The sequence below is a fragment of the Macaca fascicularis genome, chromosome 16, assembly GCF_037993035.2.
Source record: "Macaca fascicularis isolate 582-1 chromosome 16, T2T-MFA8v1.1".
NCBI classification, from domain to species: Eukaryota; Metazoa; Chordata; class Mammalia; order Primates; family Cercopithecidae; genus Macaca; species Macaca fascicularis.
Genome location: NC_088390.1, coordinates 63,740,367 through 63,757,659, shown reverse-complemented (window position 1 = coordinate 63,757,659; position 17,293 = coordinate 63,740,367). Strand labels below are relative to the sequence as shown.

At 54.6% G+C, this 17,293-nt stretch overlaps 1 protein-coding gene across 2 annotated transcripts; it reads right to left on the bottom strand.

Annotated features, from left to right (window-relative positions):
- Window positions 1–92: 92 nt before the first annotated feature.
- Window positions 93–17,073, bottom strand: CNTNAP1 (contactin associated protein 1). 2 transcript variants are annotated; one of them, XM_005584275.5, is made up of 24 exons: window positions 16,697–17,073; window positions 15,665–15,766; window positions 15,358–15,551; window positions 14,452–14,599; window positions 14,158–14,361; window positions 13,422–13,606; window positions 12,515–12,658; window positions 11,585–11,846; window positions 10,959–11,108; window positions 10,523–10,694; window positions 9,944–10,050; window positions 9,364–9,483; window positions 8,631–8,834; window positions 8,276–8,432; window positions 8,058–8,185; window positions 7,581–7,766; window positions 6,847–7,068; window positions 6,350–6,589; window positions 4,255–4,608; window positions 3,978–4,105; window positions 2,756–2,849; window positions 2,322–2,567; window positions 2,170–2,217; window positions 93–1,458 (listed from the first exon to the last, which is right to left on the bottom strand). In XM_005584275.5, exons 1-24 carry the CDS (start codon window positions 16,761–16,763, stop codon window positions 1,166–1,168), a joined length of 4,155 nt encoding a protein of 1,384 aa, XP_005584332.2. In that variant the 5' UTR covers window positions 16,764–17,073; the 3' UTR covers window positions 93–1,165. The 2 variants fall into 2 exon arrangements, with proteins under 2 accessions (XP_005584332.2, XP_073875769.1); XM_074019668.1 differs by lacking the exons at window positions 10,523–10,694; window positions 13,422–13,606; window positions 14,158–14,361; ... (2 more) ...; window positions 15,665–15,766; window positions 16,697–17,073 and having other exon boundaries at window positions 12,515–12,571.
- Between the last annotated feature and the right edge of the window lie 220 nt (window positions 17,074–17,293).

Here is a 17,293-nt window from a genome sequence, read left to right as displayed (position 1 = left end):
GCTCCTTCTAGAAATTCCTGAGCCCTCAGGTTAGTTCCCTTAAAATCATCCCACTTATCCCCTAACCACGACGCCAGCTACCACACACAGACTGGGGCTCTGCCACTCTGCTTTATTGGAACGGCTCCGTGTCTGAGAGCACAGCAGGCTCAACCCTGCTTCAGAGTGGAGGCCGGACCAGGCTGGTGAGTGACCAGCAGGACTCATGAGACTTCCAACACAGGAGAGGCAAACTACGGACTGTGGGCACAGCACAGCACAGGACAGCACGGCCAATTGAGCTTTTCTTTTATATATAAACAAATACTTTAAAAATTCGAATAATATATAGAGTTTCTCTAGAGAGAGACTTTGCAACAAAAATTACATATAAAGAATATGACCTCCTGGGTAAATGAAGCAGCATCTCTGAGCGGAGGAAAGAGGGCTCCTCATGCACTGGAGGGGGCGAAGCCTTTGGACAGGCACCAAGGCCGTTGCATATCTTGGAAAAGGGTGGAGGAGTAGAGGGCTGGCTAATCAGGGTATCTGCATTATTTTCTCTACGTTGCAGGATTTTTATGGCTTTGGCTAAAGCAAGTGAAGCAGCGGAGGTACTAAGGTGCTAAACTGAGGCCTCTTGGTCTCTGTGTAAAAACCAAAGGAGGGGGGCAGGGGACAGCCATCAAGCCCTCTCGAGCCCCCAGCTGAGTGGAAGCAGATGGAAGATCTTCTTCAGGGCAGGGGGGAGGCTGGGGGATAGGGTTTAGCAGCCTCCTCCCCCCATACCCTCTGCAGCCCTGCACTCCCACACATCTGTCCCTGCTGATAGTGTCTATTGGAAGGGAGGCAGTTAATCTCCCCTACACTGTTGTTAATCCCTGACAGCAGCTGGGACAGAGATGGCAGGAAAGACCTATGTCAACCCCACGAGACTTCTTTGGGACAAACAGCCAGGAGCCTGGGGAAACAGGGATGAGCAGGGCATTGGTTTAGGCAGTGAGGCTCGGCCACTCCCTTGGGTCCCATCTATAGCTCTGCCCACCAAACTTGGCGGGGGCATGGGGGTATCCTCTAGATGAGCAGAGCCAGCTAAGAGAAGCCAAATGTCCCTGATCGGGTGGGGGAGAGGCAGGACTCGGGGAATTTCAGAGGAGTTGTAATTGGTCCCAGAAGCCCTTCTGACTTATTCAGACCTGGACTCCTCCAGGATCTGGGGTAGGTTCTGATCCCGAGGGCCAGGGGCTGGGGCTGGGGCTGGGGCTGGGGCTGGGGCTGAGGCTGGAGCCTGGGTGGGAGCTGGTGTAGGGGTGGGCGCCTGGGCAGGGCCTGAAGTGGGTAGGGGAGGTTTGCTGCCAGGATGGTACTCGTGGGCAGCTTTGGGCTCGTTGGTATGGTAGGAGCCCTTGTAGCGATGATTTTGCAGATAGAAGAGCACCAACATTCCCACCAGCCCCAGCAGCAGAAAGGCCACCAAAACTGAAAGGAAGAAAAGGGACAATTCAGATCTTTGGGATTTCACCTATATACACACTGACGCACACACACGCGCATGCACACATGCACCAATATTCCCACCGGCCCCAGCAGCAGAAAGGCCAACAAAACCGAAAGGAAGAAAAGGGACAATTCAGGGCAGATCTTTGGGATCTCACCTGTATACACACACACACACACACTTTGGGATTTCACCTGTATACACACACACACACTCTTTGGGATTTCACCTGTATACACACACACACACACACACATACTTACTTTTGGCCAAAAGCATAATATATGACACTCAGCTAGCTGTTCGACCACACTAAGCTCATCTCAAGTGTCTGGCAGGTTTGAATTCCTGGCTTACCCCCTGCCACCTTCTGTTTCTAATACTCTTTTTCCACATCCCTGGTAGTTACCCCAATTTCTCATCTCTCTAGGTGTTACTGTATCCCCATTTTCCCATCCCTTAGCTATAGCCCCATTTTAATATTTTATTTAAAAATCTGTAGCATCCTCAACATTTAAAAATCTCTGCCCAGTTATATGGCACCTTCAGAATAGCCTGTCTTATCATCCTTTGTGCCATCATGCGTCTAGTGCCTTTGCCATCCTGCAGCCTTGGGGATCAGGGGCAGGGAAAGGATGCTGACAGTCAGAGGGTAGTCTTGGGAGGTCAGCTTAGTGATCAGTGCTACTCACAGCCTAAAAGTATGGCAACCCATCCTTCATCATGGTAGTACGGGAAGTCTGGAGAGGAGAAACCACCAGTTAGGAGATGCCTCCTCCATGTTAAGAATCATTTCCCTTTCCTGGCATCCCTCCCTTCCATCCTCTGTGTCCTGGGAATGTACCTGGGGGCAGATACCAGGGATCAAGCTCAGGTGGCACCTCTGAAACAAGACGTGGCATAGCTCCGCAATTAGATTCGGACAGTTCTCCCTGAACTCGAAGGGCTTCAGCTAGCTCAGCAGTCATGGGTCGAGGGGTTCGGAAGTGGGTCTTAAGGGGAGCCACATTGTTGAATCGAACACCAGACAGGCAGCCCGAGAAACCTGGGGTGTTGTAGCGCTGGATCTCCGGGTCAATGACTCCTGTCTCTGAGAGAGAGGCAGGCCCAGAAAGAGGGACTTGGACCCAAAGGCCCTGCCACTCTCACTGTCCACAGGTTTCCCACTCATCTTTCCCACCGCCCTCATAGCCATTCCCACGGCCTTCAGTTTCCTTGAGGATCCAGGAACATATCCCACAGCTCCTTGCCTAAAACGCGTCCGCACCTGCAGCTTACCCATCACACGCCCTAGATACAAGGCCTTGGGTGAGTCCAACTGGCTGTCCACCAACAGCGAGAACTTCTGCTCTGTCAGTGGGAAGTAGTCCACCTGAGGTGGGGAGTGGGAGGGTGATGAGGGAGCGGGGACCACAAGCAGATGCCTGTGGGCTGGACTGGAGCTGTGTGGACCCTGGGAATATACTTGGGGGCAGATACTGGAGATCTCTCATTCTGTCCAAACTGGCGGTGCCAGCTGGGTGAGTCCTAGCTCAGTCTGAAGTGGGCAACTCCTGGGCCTAGATGTAGGATTTGGTATATATATATATTTATTTTTTTATTTTTTTATTTTATTCATTAAATATTTTGTGAAGACAATGTCTTGCTATGTTGCTCAGGTTGGTCTCAAACTCCTGGCCTCAAGCAATCCTCCCACTTCAGCCTCCCAAAGTGTTGGGATTACAGGTGTGAGCCACTGCACCTGGCCTATATATTTTTTAAAAACCTGGTTTTGAGCCCCATCTTTGCAGCTTACCAGCAGTTTGACTTTTGGTAAACTACTTTACTTTCCTTTTTTTTTTTTTTGAGATGGAGTCTCACTCTGTCCCCTAGGCCTGGAGTGCAGTGGCACGATCTCAGCTCACTGCAACCTCCGCCTCCCAGGTTCAAGCAATTTTCCTGCCTCAGCCTCCTGAGTAGCTGAAACCACTTTACTTTCTGAGGCTGTTTACTGATTTGTAAAACACTTAAATAAGAATGCCTACTGTCTGGCTGGGCGTGGTGGCTCATGCCTATAATCTCAGCACTTTGGGAGGCCGAGGCAGGTGGATCATCTGAAGTCGGGTGTTTGAAACCAGCCTGACCAACATGGAGAAACACTGTCTCTACTAAAAATACAAAATTAGCTGGGGCATTGTGGCGCATGCCTGTAATCTCAGCTGCGCAGGAGGCTGGGGCAGGAGAATCGCTTGAACCTGGGAGGCAGAGGTTGCAGTGAGCCGAGATCACACCATTACACTCCAGCCTGGGCAACAAGAGCAAAACTCCATCTCAAAAAAAAAAAAAAAATGCCTGTTGTCCTCTTGGAGCTATTGTGAGGGTTACATGAGGTGACACACATGAAAATCCTCTATACATTCAAATGTGATCTACAAATGTTGAGTATTTGATGTTTTCCTGGATGCCACAACCGAGATCATGAGGTTATGATCTGAACTGGCTCACCTCCCTCTATGCATACCTGGATGAAGAGGTTCCGGTAAACACGGGTGATGTTGACACTGTGGGGCTGGCCGTCGGTCACTGGGCGGGTGGTTAGCTGGTACACGTAGGGGCTGGTGCCCAGCTGATAGCGTAGCTGAAGGGTCCCTGTGGGGTGCAGAGAAGAAATTCAGGGTCTCATCTCCCATGACCCCTATCTTCTAACAGCACATAGTCCTTGTATTTGTGAATCAATAGGAGAATTAGGGGCACCTGGGTGAAGCTGGAGTGGGGTGAGAGAGCCCCGGAGAGCTTACCATCATCCTTGATGAGCACAGCCATGTAGTCACGAACAAAGGAACTGACGTAGAGCAGGACAGCGGGGGCAGAGCTGGTGCTGAAGCTGAAGGAGACTTCCTCTCCCGTAACATTGTAGACAGGCCCACGGTAACCGGGCACAGGCCGACCAGGCCGGGGGTAGTCAGGCAGGCGGTACCCGGGGCCATGGTAGCCAGGCACATAGCCCGGAGTATCATAGCCCGGGATGTAGCCAGGCTCATAGCCTGGCACCGGCCGGCTCAGCATGTGGGAGAACTCCCTGGCTGCAGAGCGCAGCGCTGACTGTAGGTTGTAGCGCATCCAGGTGCCCGGCTCAAAGAAACCACCAATATCTGCAGGTAGAAGCAGGGAAGTCAGGGCCCCACACTGCTCGCTCCCCAATTCAGAGGTTTTATGTCATCCATACACACATCCTGAGACTTCAGTTTCTGCCACCCTCACAACCCTCCATTTACTTTTAGGTTCCTTTGAGCCCCTCTGTCACAGAACAGACTCTTACAGCCATGGGAAACTTGAGATCATCTGATCCAACCCCTGCATTTTACAACTGGGGAAACAGGCTCAGAGATGAGGAGTGACTTGCTTAAATATACACAGTAACACCGGGCACAGTGGCTCACGCCTGTAATCCCAGCACTTTGGGAGGCCGAGGCAGGCAGATCATCTGAGGTCAGGAGTTCGAGAACAGCCTGACCAACGTGGCAAAACCCCATCTCTACTAAAAATACAAAACTTAGCTAGGTGTAGTAGTGCATGCCTGTAATCCCTGCTACTATAGGAAGGCCAAGGCAGGAGAATTGCTTGAACCCAGGGGGCAGAGGTTGCAGTGAGCCAAGATCGTGCCACTGCATGCCAGCCTGGGTGACAGAGTGAGACTCTGTCTCACAAAAAAAAAAAAAAAAGACACACAGTAAGGGGACAGCCAAGATCAGAATGGGGATATCCTGACCCCATGTAGTATATGTGCCACTACTCACACTTCCAAACCAGCACCAGAAATCTGTTGGTCCTTAAATCTTGTATCTCCCTAGTCCCCCACACTCCTCCCACCAGTAACCCATCTGCCCATACATCCTCCCTATAGGTCAGCCTTAGGGAGGATGCAGTCTTGCTATGTGTGTAGAATCTTGCTATGGGGAATGTCAAGGCTCACCTTAACCAAGAACCAAGTCATTGACGTGTTTTAGGAATGCAGCAATTATCAAATACATTTACAAGAGAGTTCGCCTATGTTACCATGGTGATGGTGGGAAGGTGGGGAAGCAATTTGCTTTTTTTTTTTTTTTGTAGACGCAGTCCTTGCTGCGTCCGCCAGGCTGGAGTGCAGTGGCACGATCATAGCTCACTGCAGCCTTGACCTAGGTGCAAGTGATCCTCCCACTTCAGCCTCCCGAGTAGCTAGGCCTAAGTGTGCACCACCATGCCCAGCTAATTAAGAAATTTCTTTTTTGGCTGGGCGCGGTGGCTCAAACCTGTAATCCCAGCACTTTGGGAGGCTGAGGCAGGCGGATCACAAGGTCAAGAGTTCGAGACCAGCCTGGCCAATGTGGTGAAAGCCCATCTCCACTAAAAATACAAAAATTAGCCATGCATAGTGGTGCACACCTGTAGTCCCAGCTACTCGGGAGGCTAAAGCAAAGGAATCGCTTGAACCAGGTGGAGGTTGCAGTGAGCCGGGTTCACGCCACTGCACTCCAGCCTGGGTGACAGAGTGAGATTCCATCTCAGAAAAAAAAAAAGAATTTTTTTTTGTAGAGACAGGGTCTTGCCACGTTGCCCAGGCTGGTCTCGAACTCCTAGCCTCAAGCAGTCCTCCCACCTTGGGCTCCCAAAGCATGCTTGGTGATTTTTATCTGTTTTTGCACCAGCTATCTGTACTATCCCTTCCTTGTCCATGCCTTTGGAGTCACCCATCATCTTCAACTGCCTGACTCCCCAAACTCAGAGCTCAGGAATCCAGGGACAACTCTAATTTTCCATGATGTGGGCTTTACATGCTATTTCCTTCCCTGCCCTCCCTACATCCCATTACACCCTATGGCTTCCTGTTGCCCCGTAACCAGCAGCACTGACCGTGGTTGCAGTATGGCCCATCAAAAGCCGTGAGGTCACAGTCACATGTGTAGTAGCTATAGCGCTCCACGCAGCGGCCTCCATGGAAACAGGGGAGCCGGGGGTGGGCACAGTGGCCTGTACAGTTGGGTGAGGTTCCCTCAGAGGCATTGGCACGGCCCTCCAGGTTCAGAGTCACTCCATTCAGACGCATGGCCCTCAAGCAACCCACAAAGGGGCGTCTCTTAAGCTCTGCAGATCCTGGAAAGGGTAGGCAACAGGTCAAGAAATGGAGGCAGAGCCAGAGACAGGAGTAAGTATTGTAGTTGGAAAGGGAGCCAAGGGGGCTGGAAGAATAGAATAGAATACAAAGGCCTGGAGGGACAAGTGAGACCCTGGCTTGCTCTGAAGCAGAGAGGACTGGCACCTAAGACAGAGGCTCCTGGAAACAAGGCAAGCGGCCTTGGAGGGTGGGAAGGTAAAGGAGGCTTCAGACTTGCCTCTGGGTTGCTGCTCACCCACATAGAGGGGCTGGTCATACTCCATCCAGATGTAGGTCTGCAGTGGCATAGGCCGCAGAACCCAGGGCCGGTGATCCACTCGGAGCCGGGCCTGCTTCACGTTGATTTCAGCCCGGACCAGGTGCCACTCGTCATCGTTGAACTCAAAGTCGTCTGAGTGTACTGTGAGATTCTCATCCCCATTCCCCACATCAAAGGCGAAGACCACATCCCGGGATGCTGGACAGTGTCATGCAGGGTGGGGGAGAAAAGGACTCAGACCTACAAGATCCTTCATGGATTCCTTGTCTAATACAACCTCTTTACCTCACCTCTTTGGAGCTTCTTGAATATCCCTCCAATTTATCTGTAGCTTACAATGAAACTTACCAACTGCTTAAAACCTCATACCCTTCGTCTCTCCCCACATCACAGATCCCTGAAACCAGCTTCCCAGCCTCACCTCCCAGGCTAGAAGCATGGCTAATCAGCGGTGAGAGGGACTCGAAGGTCTAGCTTCCTTATGTACAAGGAAGGGACTTAAGGCCAAGAGAGGCCAAGTGAGTGCCTAGGGTCACCTGAGCAGCCATCAAGACCGAGTGAGGGCTAGAACCCAGGGTATCTCAACCCTTCCCATGCTGCCTGTCAAAAGGGCATCTGCCGTTGGCTCCAACCGCAGCCTGCACCTGCCCATGTCTCCCCAGACAGCACTTTCATCTACCCCGAGGCCCTCCCACAGTCTGCCTGCTCACTGTTGAGTTCCACCCGCACATAAGGTCGGCGCCACTGGCAGTAAGGGCCCCCCATATTCTCTAGGAAGACTCCCGAGGGAGCAGAGGTCCTGAAGTAGAAGGAGACATCCAGGCTGTGGTTGGCACGGATTGGGGGGAAGCGTAGTGCAGCCCCAGTGTGGAAGGAAATGGTGTTCCAGGAATTTCCTACAAAAGCAGATGGAGGAGGGTCTCGTCAGGGAGATTGGAGGGTGGAAGAGGAAGAGAACCTGGGGTTGGGGGCAGGGGAAGTTGGGCAAAGGGGGAGAGTTTGAGGTGATGGAGGAGAGACTAAGGAGTGGAATGAAAGAGCAGCGAGGTGCAGAGTGGCAATGAGATCACAGCAGGAGCTGGGGGTCGGGCACCCCAGCTAGAGACCCCCAGTGACTCATGCAGCCTAGCTTTTGGAAACTGGAGAGTCAGCTCTGGGAGGGCACACAAAAGGCGATTGCCACTCACGATCGCCATAACAGCGCAAAGGCCTCAGGAAGAACTGGGCCTCGGAAGTGGAGCGGTTCGTATCCCCTATCACCACCTGAGTGACAGGCAGATGGTCCACAAAGGTCAGCAGTCCCTTGTCAGTTCTCCTGTGGGGGCAGGTTTCCATGGCTCAGACCCAGCCACTCAGCTCCCCCGCCCGCCGGAGTCCTAAAAACCCTGTCTCTTTGCCCGCTCACCACTGGGGCTGGTCGGCATCACAGTTGCAGTACAAGGCAGGGTCCACACAGCTCCGGTCCAGACCACAGGCACAGCGCTGGATCCCAGGCTGGGAGCCTCCCCAGTAGAAGTGCTGCTCCTCATTTCGGCCAATCCAAAAGCTGTAGGGGTAGCCTCCTGGGGAAGAGGTGCAGGCAGCTTCCAGGCCCTGTCCCTCCGTTAGCCTCTGGGCTCCTCTCACCCTTCCAACCAGCCCAGACCCCTCCTTGAATCTTCCAACCCAAAGCCCCAGCTAGCTCTCTGGCTTCCTTCTCCCAGGCCCCCACTGGTGTCTCCTCCAGTTCCGCCACCTCCCTCCCTGACCCCAGCCCTAACCTGCAGTGTTGAGCAGCCGGGAATTGTAGCAGGAGAACTCGATCCACTGTTCACAATGCTGGGAAGCATTGGCAAGGGCACTGACTTCCTCCCAGGATGCATTCCAGTACTGGATAGCCCCCAGGAATGGCCGCTCCATGCTGGAACCTGTCACTCGAGTTGTCCACAGTCTGTCATGTCGCACAACTGTCCACGCTCGGTTCTCTGGGAGACAAGAGGGGACAGAGCTTTGGCTGGAGTTGGGCATTCTCTACCCATCTCCCTGCCCACCTTCACCACTGCTGCTGCAACTCAGAGCCACTGAACGTGGCCAGCAGCTCCATTGCACCTCTGCCCTGGGCACTCTGCATTGTAGGCTGGAAATGAGATAGCTGGAATGGGTAAGGAAGCTGGAATTTACTTTTTTTTTTTTTTTTGAGACGGAGTCTCACTCTGTTGCCCAGGATGAAGTCCAATGGTGCTATCTTAGCTCACTGCAACCTCCACCTCCCAAGTTCAAGTAATTCTCCTGCCTCAGCCTCCCGAGCAGCTTCCCAAAGTGCTGGGAGTACAGGGTGAGCCACTGCACCTGGCGTGGGATTTATTTTTAAGGCTAGGTTACAAATTCCTCAGTATCCCCTTACCCTCTGTCCTCCTTTACCCCACCTGTTTAGTCTAACTGCCCCCACCACCACCACCACCACTCTATCCTTCCCGGTTCCCTCCTCACCCACCACCCATCAGAAACACTTACCTCGGATATCACAGTACACTACAAATGGCTTCAGGGGGCCACTGCCATCAGGATCAATAGTGAAGTTTCCAGAAGTTTTCCCACTGAGCCGATAAGCCTCACAGGATTCCTTATACAAAGCTGGCAGATAGTAAGGTGAGACAAAGGCAGTTAGAGAGTTAGAGGGCTGGCCGGGTGCAGTGGCTCAGGTCTGTAATCCCAGCACTTTGGGAGGCCGAGGTGATGGATCACCTAAGGTCAGGAGTTCGGGACCAGCCTGGCCAACATGGTGAAACCCCATCTCTACTAAAAATACAAAAATTAGCTAGGCGTGGTGGTGTGCACCTGTAGTCCCAGCTACTTGGGAGGCTGAAGTAGGAGAATCGCTTGAACCTCAGAGGCAGAGGTTTCAGTGAGCCCAGATGGCACCACTGCACTCCATCCTGGGCAACAGAGTGAGACTCTGTCTCAAAAAACCAAAAACAAAAAGAGAGAGGGCTGGAAGGGCCATCCTCACCATCTCTAGCAGCCTCATGATCCCCAGCAACCTTCTCCTGACCTCCCTTGTCCCTGACTCTCCCCCATACTGCATCTGGCTTACGTGTGTGGCAGGTCTCTCCCTTATAGCCCGTGAGTTCGCAGTAGCAGATGAAGTCATCCCAAGACTGGTAGCAGCGTCCATCATGCTCACACATGTTAGGGCTGCACCTAGGGAAGGGGTCAGGACCAAGGGAAAGAGCCTTACTGGGAGCTGGAGAGGGGGTCTGATCCTTGCAAGCTTCACTCCCAGCTCCTTGAAGCCCCAGAACCCAGCGAGACACACCCCGCCTAGCCAGCCGGGTGTAAGCCCAGATGCAGGGGCACTAGGCAGTCCTCGGGGCTCAAGTACTACTGTTCCCCCTTCCTGAAAACAGCAAAACATGCCTTATTCTACCCCCATCTTCCCCCCCGCACAAAAAACCCCTCTAGGACCAAAAACAGATGTGTCATTTCCATCCTGAGCGTGTATCACCTTAAGGGAGGAAATCAGAGGTAAAAGATCAAAGAATAATCATCCCCAAGCAGGGGACTAAGGAGCAGAGACAAGGAGAAGGGAGACTATTGAGAAAGGCCATTCCTACTGGGAGACCAGGGAAGAGGGCTTTGGAGGGGTCACCTCTTGTTAGGGGCTCCTGGGTACCTATCAGTGATGCCACATGTATCAAAAAGGACCTCAGCATAGAATCCAAGCCGCCGGAACTCCACCAGAGTCAGGTTGACCAGCTGACCATCCACCTTGAGCAGCTCCATGCAGCCATGGAATGCCGTCTGGTTGGAGTGGCAGTCCCATCGACTGGCTGGCTTGGGACAACCTGGAGCAACCACCCCGTGAGACCCTCTCCAGGGGAGACCCCAAAGACCCTCCCCCAGGGAGATGCCAAGAGGGTGCCAGACATAAAGGAAGAAAGGGGACTAGACCCAAAGTGTAGATGGCAATGACCTTCTACTCCCCAAGGCCCCAGAGAGGAAAGAGGGCTTGCTCCCTCCAAAATTCTCCATATGGCCCCATCTGGGTGGACTTAGATGGAGCCTTCCCACCCAGAAACAGAGATCTGGTCAGGTTGGCCCTCACTTACCCCCAAAGAAATATGAGGTCCCTGTCCGGATCAGCAGTGGGTATGACACCCTGACCTCTGCCCCCTCCACATCATCAATGCTGATGACTGCATGGTTTTCCTGTGCCACAAAATTCACCTCGTGCCAAAAGCCATCGTTCAGTCGGTACCCTGGACAAGAATGGATGATAGTGTGGGTGGAGGCAAGCAGCAACTAGGCTAGAAGAATGTCCTGAGTGGGGAAGCAGCCCCACTGTGTCCCAGGAGCAGCCTGTGTGCCCCTGTTATTACACTTCTCACACCCAGTGGAGACCTCTCTGAATGCCTCTTCATTATCCATGACCCAGCAACTGCCACAGAGTCTGCACAGTTATAAATGAGTAACGATCTCCAGGGGCCCTCTGGAACTGGAGAATACCAGGACTCCCAGGCTTCCCCCTTCTCCAAGAATCCTTAGTCCCTCAGATCCGCCTCCTCACTGCCTCCAGCCACTCCCATCTTTTCCCAGTACCCTGGGGCTTCCTGCCCTGCGCCCTTCACTCCCTCTCCCCTCACCAGAATGTAAAGGCCTCAGTCCAGGCCTACAACTTTCTCGGGCTCCTCTACCCTTCTTTTCTCTGCTTGTGCCTCCCCCGAAACGCCCTCACCAGCAGCGAACTGAAGCTTCTTTCGGCCGCTCTGCGCGATGGACACGTTGACCTGCCCTTCGCTGAGTGTCAGCTCCACGTGGCCCAGCCCGTCCCCCAGACGAGAGAAAAGGAGAAGCCCGGTGAGGTCCCAGGTGCGGAAGCGAAATGAGACTGCCAGACGGCCGCGGCGTGGGAAACCGGGCACTTGAACGAAGTTGTGAGGGCCTCCGAAGTTGATAGGGTGCGGTACCGGGTCCAGGCAACGAAACGCCACCTTACCCTAGGGGCACAAGCGAAGACGCATCAACACCCGTGAGCCGCCTCTGCCTCAGCTGGGATTCGGTTTTCACACTGGTCTAAGACCCTGGTCACCGCCCTCCTTCGGTGTTGGCGGGGGTGAGATCTCCAACCAGGACATGACCCCATCCCCTCCAAGCTCGTCCATCTGTGGAGGGGGCCCCAACCCAGTCAGCCCTCGGAACTCTGCTCGCTTGCTCTCGCTGATCTCCACCGTCTGCTAGGCAACCGCTTCTCTCCTTCCAGTATCGAGAGGCAATTTCGGGCCACAGACCAGGCTCCTGCCAGCTTCCCGACAAAGCTCCAGAGTCGGAGAGGGGTGAGGGGGGCATATCAAAGAAACCATCGATTCAAGTCCCTACTCAGTCACTGTGCAGCTGCACGACCCCTGGTCAAGCCACCCCCTGTCTCTGCGCCTTACGCTCCCATCTGTGAACCAAGGTGATTGGACCCGACCACGGCTTCTTAACGAGGGGCCTGCGTGGCTCGTGCACCTCAAGTGAGACCCGCTCTCCTCCCAACTTGAGCATTTGGCTGGGGACTGAGGGATCCTCCGCTTTTATCTGATGTTCAATATCTCTTCCCGCTCCACCTCTTTGCTTTCCACGAGGCTTTGGTATCCTGTCCTCCCAGACCCCCCTGCCCACTGGCCTCGAAGGTGATCCGGGAATGGCGCCGCACAGCCAGGTCTGCGATGTTGACGCGATTGAAGATTACGTTTTCTATGCAGCCGCGGAAGTTATGCCGATAGGCTAGATTCTTCCGCGCGGCGCCCACCAGTCCTCCGATGAACATCTGCGGGAGAGGTGGGAATGAGGCCCCTTAGGCACAGGAGCGCGCCTGCCTTTCTCGCGCATCCCCGCCGTATGCGTTCCCAAACGCCAGGTGGGGCTTTGTAAAAGATTTGAAACACACATTTCCCCAGCGTCGGTACTAAAGCTTGCTAGGCCTTTCAAGGCTCGAGTTCAAGCTCTGACTCCAACACAAATCTGCTGCACGCCCTTGGGCAAGTCAATTAGCCTGCCTGGGATTCTTATCTGCAGATGGGGTCAGGGTCTTTAACAACTCCACAAAGTTGTGGGAGGATCCAAGGGACAATTTTCCTACCTTGCCTAGTCCCCAAAATCTGGATTTCCAAACCCCACCTCATTAGTTCTGAAATGGTGCCTGGAAGTCTGCATGCTAACACCAACACCCACAAAAAAAAAAAAAAAAAAAAAAAAACGGTCTTTTTCTGGTGAGCGGCAAGTTTGCCAAGGGCTGCTAGGATATTCAGGAATTGGAATACGAGGTCTTTAAAAAATAATCTTTTTTTTTTAAATAGAGGTAGGATGTCACTGTGTTGCCCTGGTGGGTCTTGAACACCTGGCCTCAAGCAATCCTCCCACCTCAGCTTCCCAAAGTGCTGGGATTACAGGCATGAGCCACCACCCACAGCCTGAATGTGAGGTCTTACCTCTGAGAGACAGAGAAAGAGAGAGAGAGAGAGAGACCGACCTGCACTCACTCATCCAGCATCCTGCCCCTACCACGAAATAGCACCTCCCTAGTCTCTTACCTCAGTGTCCAGGTTCAGCCTCTCGAAGTCTCCATTGAGAATAAAGCGCTGCACATAGCCGTCCAGGGTGAAATTTACGTCGCGGCCAAATCGGTCCACCCGCACGTAGTGCCAGTGCTGGTCATTGAGGACTCCGCCAGCGCTCACGGTGGTGTGACCTGGTCTTGGCTGGATGGGACTGCTGCCTGAGGGTGGGGCAGGACAGAGTAAGACCTCAAGCCAGGAGAACTCCTTGGAGTCCAAGCTCCTAGGCAGAGCAGCAGCCTGTAACAAAGCCCAGGGCAAGCAGGGAGAGTGGGCTAATAGATAAACAGCCATTGGTGAGTGTGTGACAGGGTAAGCCATTTAGCCTGGCTTCCTGTCTGTGAAAGTGGGAACACATGAGCTGCTTCTATTTCATCGCGCGGGTGTTATGAAAAGCTAATGAGATACAGTGTGTGTGTATGTGTGTGTGTGTGTGTGTGTGTGTGTGTACAAGGAAGGAACTGAGGCTCGGAAGTGCCCCATCCGAGGTCACATCTCTGGGTAGTGGTAGAGCTGAGACTGGAATCCAGTTCTCACTCCGACTCCAGTGTTTTGCTAGCACCAAATACTACAAGAAAGGCGTAGTTTGGTCCAGGCCTTAGAGAAGTGGAAGACCAGGCGTGAGCGCGGCTGCGCGGAGGAGGTGCTGCGAGGAGGGCGGTGAGAGAACTTCAGGGGTTGACCCCTCATCGCACCCGGCCGCCGAGCTCACCCAGGCTCATGTGCAGCAGCAGGTGTGCCCCCTCCAGCTCGATCGTCACGTAGTCGCCCTGGGCGCCCTCGGCGTGCAGCAGAAGCCCGTCCTTCTCCTCGGTCTTGAAGCTGAAGGCGAACACGTCCCACAGGCTTCGGCTGACCCCTCGTGGGAAGCGGTATGAGATGGCATCGTCACCGTCGAAATAGAGTATGTCGGACTCTGCGCAAAGGAGCAAAGGACCGTAGATGGGCCGGGGACTGGGGAGGCTGTCTGTCTCCCGGGCCCCCTCCGCGCTCTCTGCATGCTTACTGTATGGGCAGCCGTAGAGGCCGAGCCTCAAGCCGATCTTGCCGCGTGGGTTCCACGCCAGGGGCACGATGCGGATGTAGCGCGCGGTGAAGTGGTAGTGCAGGTCATGGCGCACCAACGCAGACTCGTTCACGTTACCAAAGAAGGTCTGAGGAGGTGGGAGAGAGTAGTAACCACGTTCCACCCTCTACTTATTTTTTTATTTTATTTTTTGAGACAGAGTCTCCCTCTGTCGCCCAGGCTGGAGTGCAGTGGTGCGATCTCAGCTCACTGCAACCTCTGCCTCCCGGGTTCAAACAATTCTCTGCCTCAGCCTCCCGAGTAGCTAGGATTACAGGCGTCCACCACTACGCCCGGCTAATTTTTTTTTTTCCCCGTAGAGACGGGGTTTCACCATGTTGGCCAGGCTGGTCTTGAACTCCTGACCTAGTGATCCACCTGCCTTGGCCTCCCAAAATGCCAGGATTACAGGCGGGAGCCACTGCACCCGGACCCCCTCTGCTTCTTTCTCCATAGCCTTCCAGCCCACAACTTTCACACCCAGCCAATCTCGACTTCTGGAAAGTAAATACTCTTTGGTCTCCCCTGCTAGGCGGCTTTGCCTGGTCAGTTTCCATAAAGTGTCCTCTCACACCATCCTATTATTTCCTCAGACCTGAAATCAAATGTCACCTCCTTAGGAAGCTCTCCCAGATTTTACCCTAAAGTGTGTTAAACCCTGTGAACCGAGTGTTTCGTGCACGTCCTAAGTTGACAGCCCCTCTGGACAGAGTCCCTGGAGTGGAGTCACTGCTCCTCGTCCATGCCCTCACCACCACCCCCTCCATTTTCCCAGAGGCTGGTGCCCCTCCAGAGCCTGGAGCACAGGAAGCTCCCCAACTGTTACCGCCTTGGTGCCCAGAGTACCGAGTTGTGCCCTCGCTGGTAGAACGGTGTCCAGCTGTCCACTCGGTCGCCATAGAGCAGCATGTAACGTGTGACCCAGTCCCAAGAATTAAAGGAGCCTTGTGTCGCCACGGCCCGGATCCGGTGCTTCTTCATTAAGTCTATCTGGAGCCAGGGATTCGGATCCCCAATCCGTGGTGACCACCCGCTTATGCCTATAGAAGAGACAAGAGCTTTAACCGGCTATCCTTCTCCCCGAAGCCCTCCAGAGACCCCTACCCTGCCGCGGTGCGCTGCCAGTTCACAGCTGATGTTCCGCGGAGCTCACCGTGCAGCCTGGCGAATCGCGGGGCCGTAAGGAGACTGTAGTAGGAGGAGGCGCCCAGGGAGCGTGCATAGAGGGGACCCACCAGCTCCTCGTCGCAGCCGTCTAGGGTAGGGAAACCGACATGTTAGCGCTAACACCTCCCAGGCCCTTCCAAAGGCCCGCCCACTTAGCCACCGAAGCTTCTCTTCTCTGCCCCCAGCCACCACCCCCAGAGGCACGCCCAGCTCTACCTTAAAGCCATCTATTCAATCCTGGCTGCAGCAACAGCTGCATGCTCAGAGGAGGCTGCCTTCTCCTTCTAGGGAAACCCCTAGGCTACACCTATAGGCCCAAGGCCAGACCCTCCCTAGCTAGCCCAATACCTGCCCTGGTTTAGTACTTCCCCAAACTCAATCCTAAACCTCAGCATCTTCCAGAACCTAAGTCAGCCCAAGACACCAATCCAGCTCCAACCCTAGCCTCAATCCCACTCGGCCCCCAAAACTTGCACCATCCCCAAATACAGGCCTTGTACCCAACCTCAGCCAGTCCTAGCACCATCACCAGCTCCATGTCCAGCCTTAGCACCAGTCAGGGGCACCAGCTCCTGCTTGGATCCCAGCCACAAAACCCAGCCCCAGCCACAAACCCCAGCCCTAGCCACAAACCCCACTCCTTGGCCAGCTCCAAAGTCCAGCCTCAAGCCCTGGAAAAACCTTAATCCTAGTCTCGGTCACCAGTATACACTTATCCCCCAGCCCTAGCCTCAAACCCAGGCACCAGCTCCTGCTTGGATCCCATCCCCAAATCCCTGCCCGGCTGACTTCATCCTCGCCCCGGAGCCCAGCCCCAGCCCCCGGGCGCGCGCGGCAGCCTCAGAGCTGCAATGCGGAGCGCGGGGGAGAGGCAGGAAAAGAGGAAAAGATGAGAGCCAGCGGGCGCGCGCCGGCCGGGAAGGACCCGCGACCACCCAGCCGCAATGCGGTGCGGGGCCGCCCTGCAGGCTCTGGACACCTGGGCCCAACCCCACCTGCCTCCAAGCCCAACACTCACAGTAGCCCCAGCCCTCGGCTTCTGAGACCGCGGCGAGCAGGATGCAGAAGAGCCGGAGACGCATCATGCAGGGCTGACGGTCCCGGCAGCCGCCTCCCTGTGAACGGCTCCGGCTATGGCTCGAGTTCTGGCTTGGGCTCCAAGCTCTTCTCCTGGGGTTTGCAGCAGACGGCTCTCTCCTCCTTACCGACCCCTCCCTCCCTCTTTCCTTTCGCCCCCAAGCGCGCTCTCTCTCTTCTCTCTTCTCTTCTCTCTCTCTCTCTCTCTCTCTCTCTCTCTCTCTCTCTCTCTCTCTCTCTCGCTGTCGTTCCTGGTCCTCCGCTCTCTCTTCTCCTTTCCACCCTCTCTCCTCTCACCTCCCCCCTTCCCCAGCCTCTGTCTCCTGGCACGCGCCGGTTTCCCGGACCCCGCGCAAGCGCGTGCCTCAGCCCTGCTGCGAAAGGGCGGGGGTAGAGAGCCTCTAGCCACCGAGAAAACCCCAAGTAACCCGAGGCTGCCCGGGACTAGGGCCACAGGGGTGAGGATAGGGAACCTAGGGCCAGAAGCATCCTGAAAATTTCAAGAAAAGGGAGGTGGTGGCGGGGGCGGGGTGCCTGG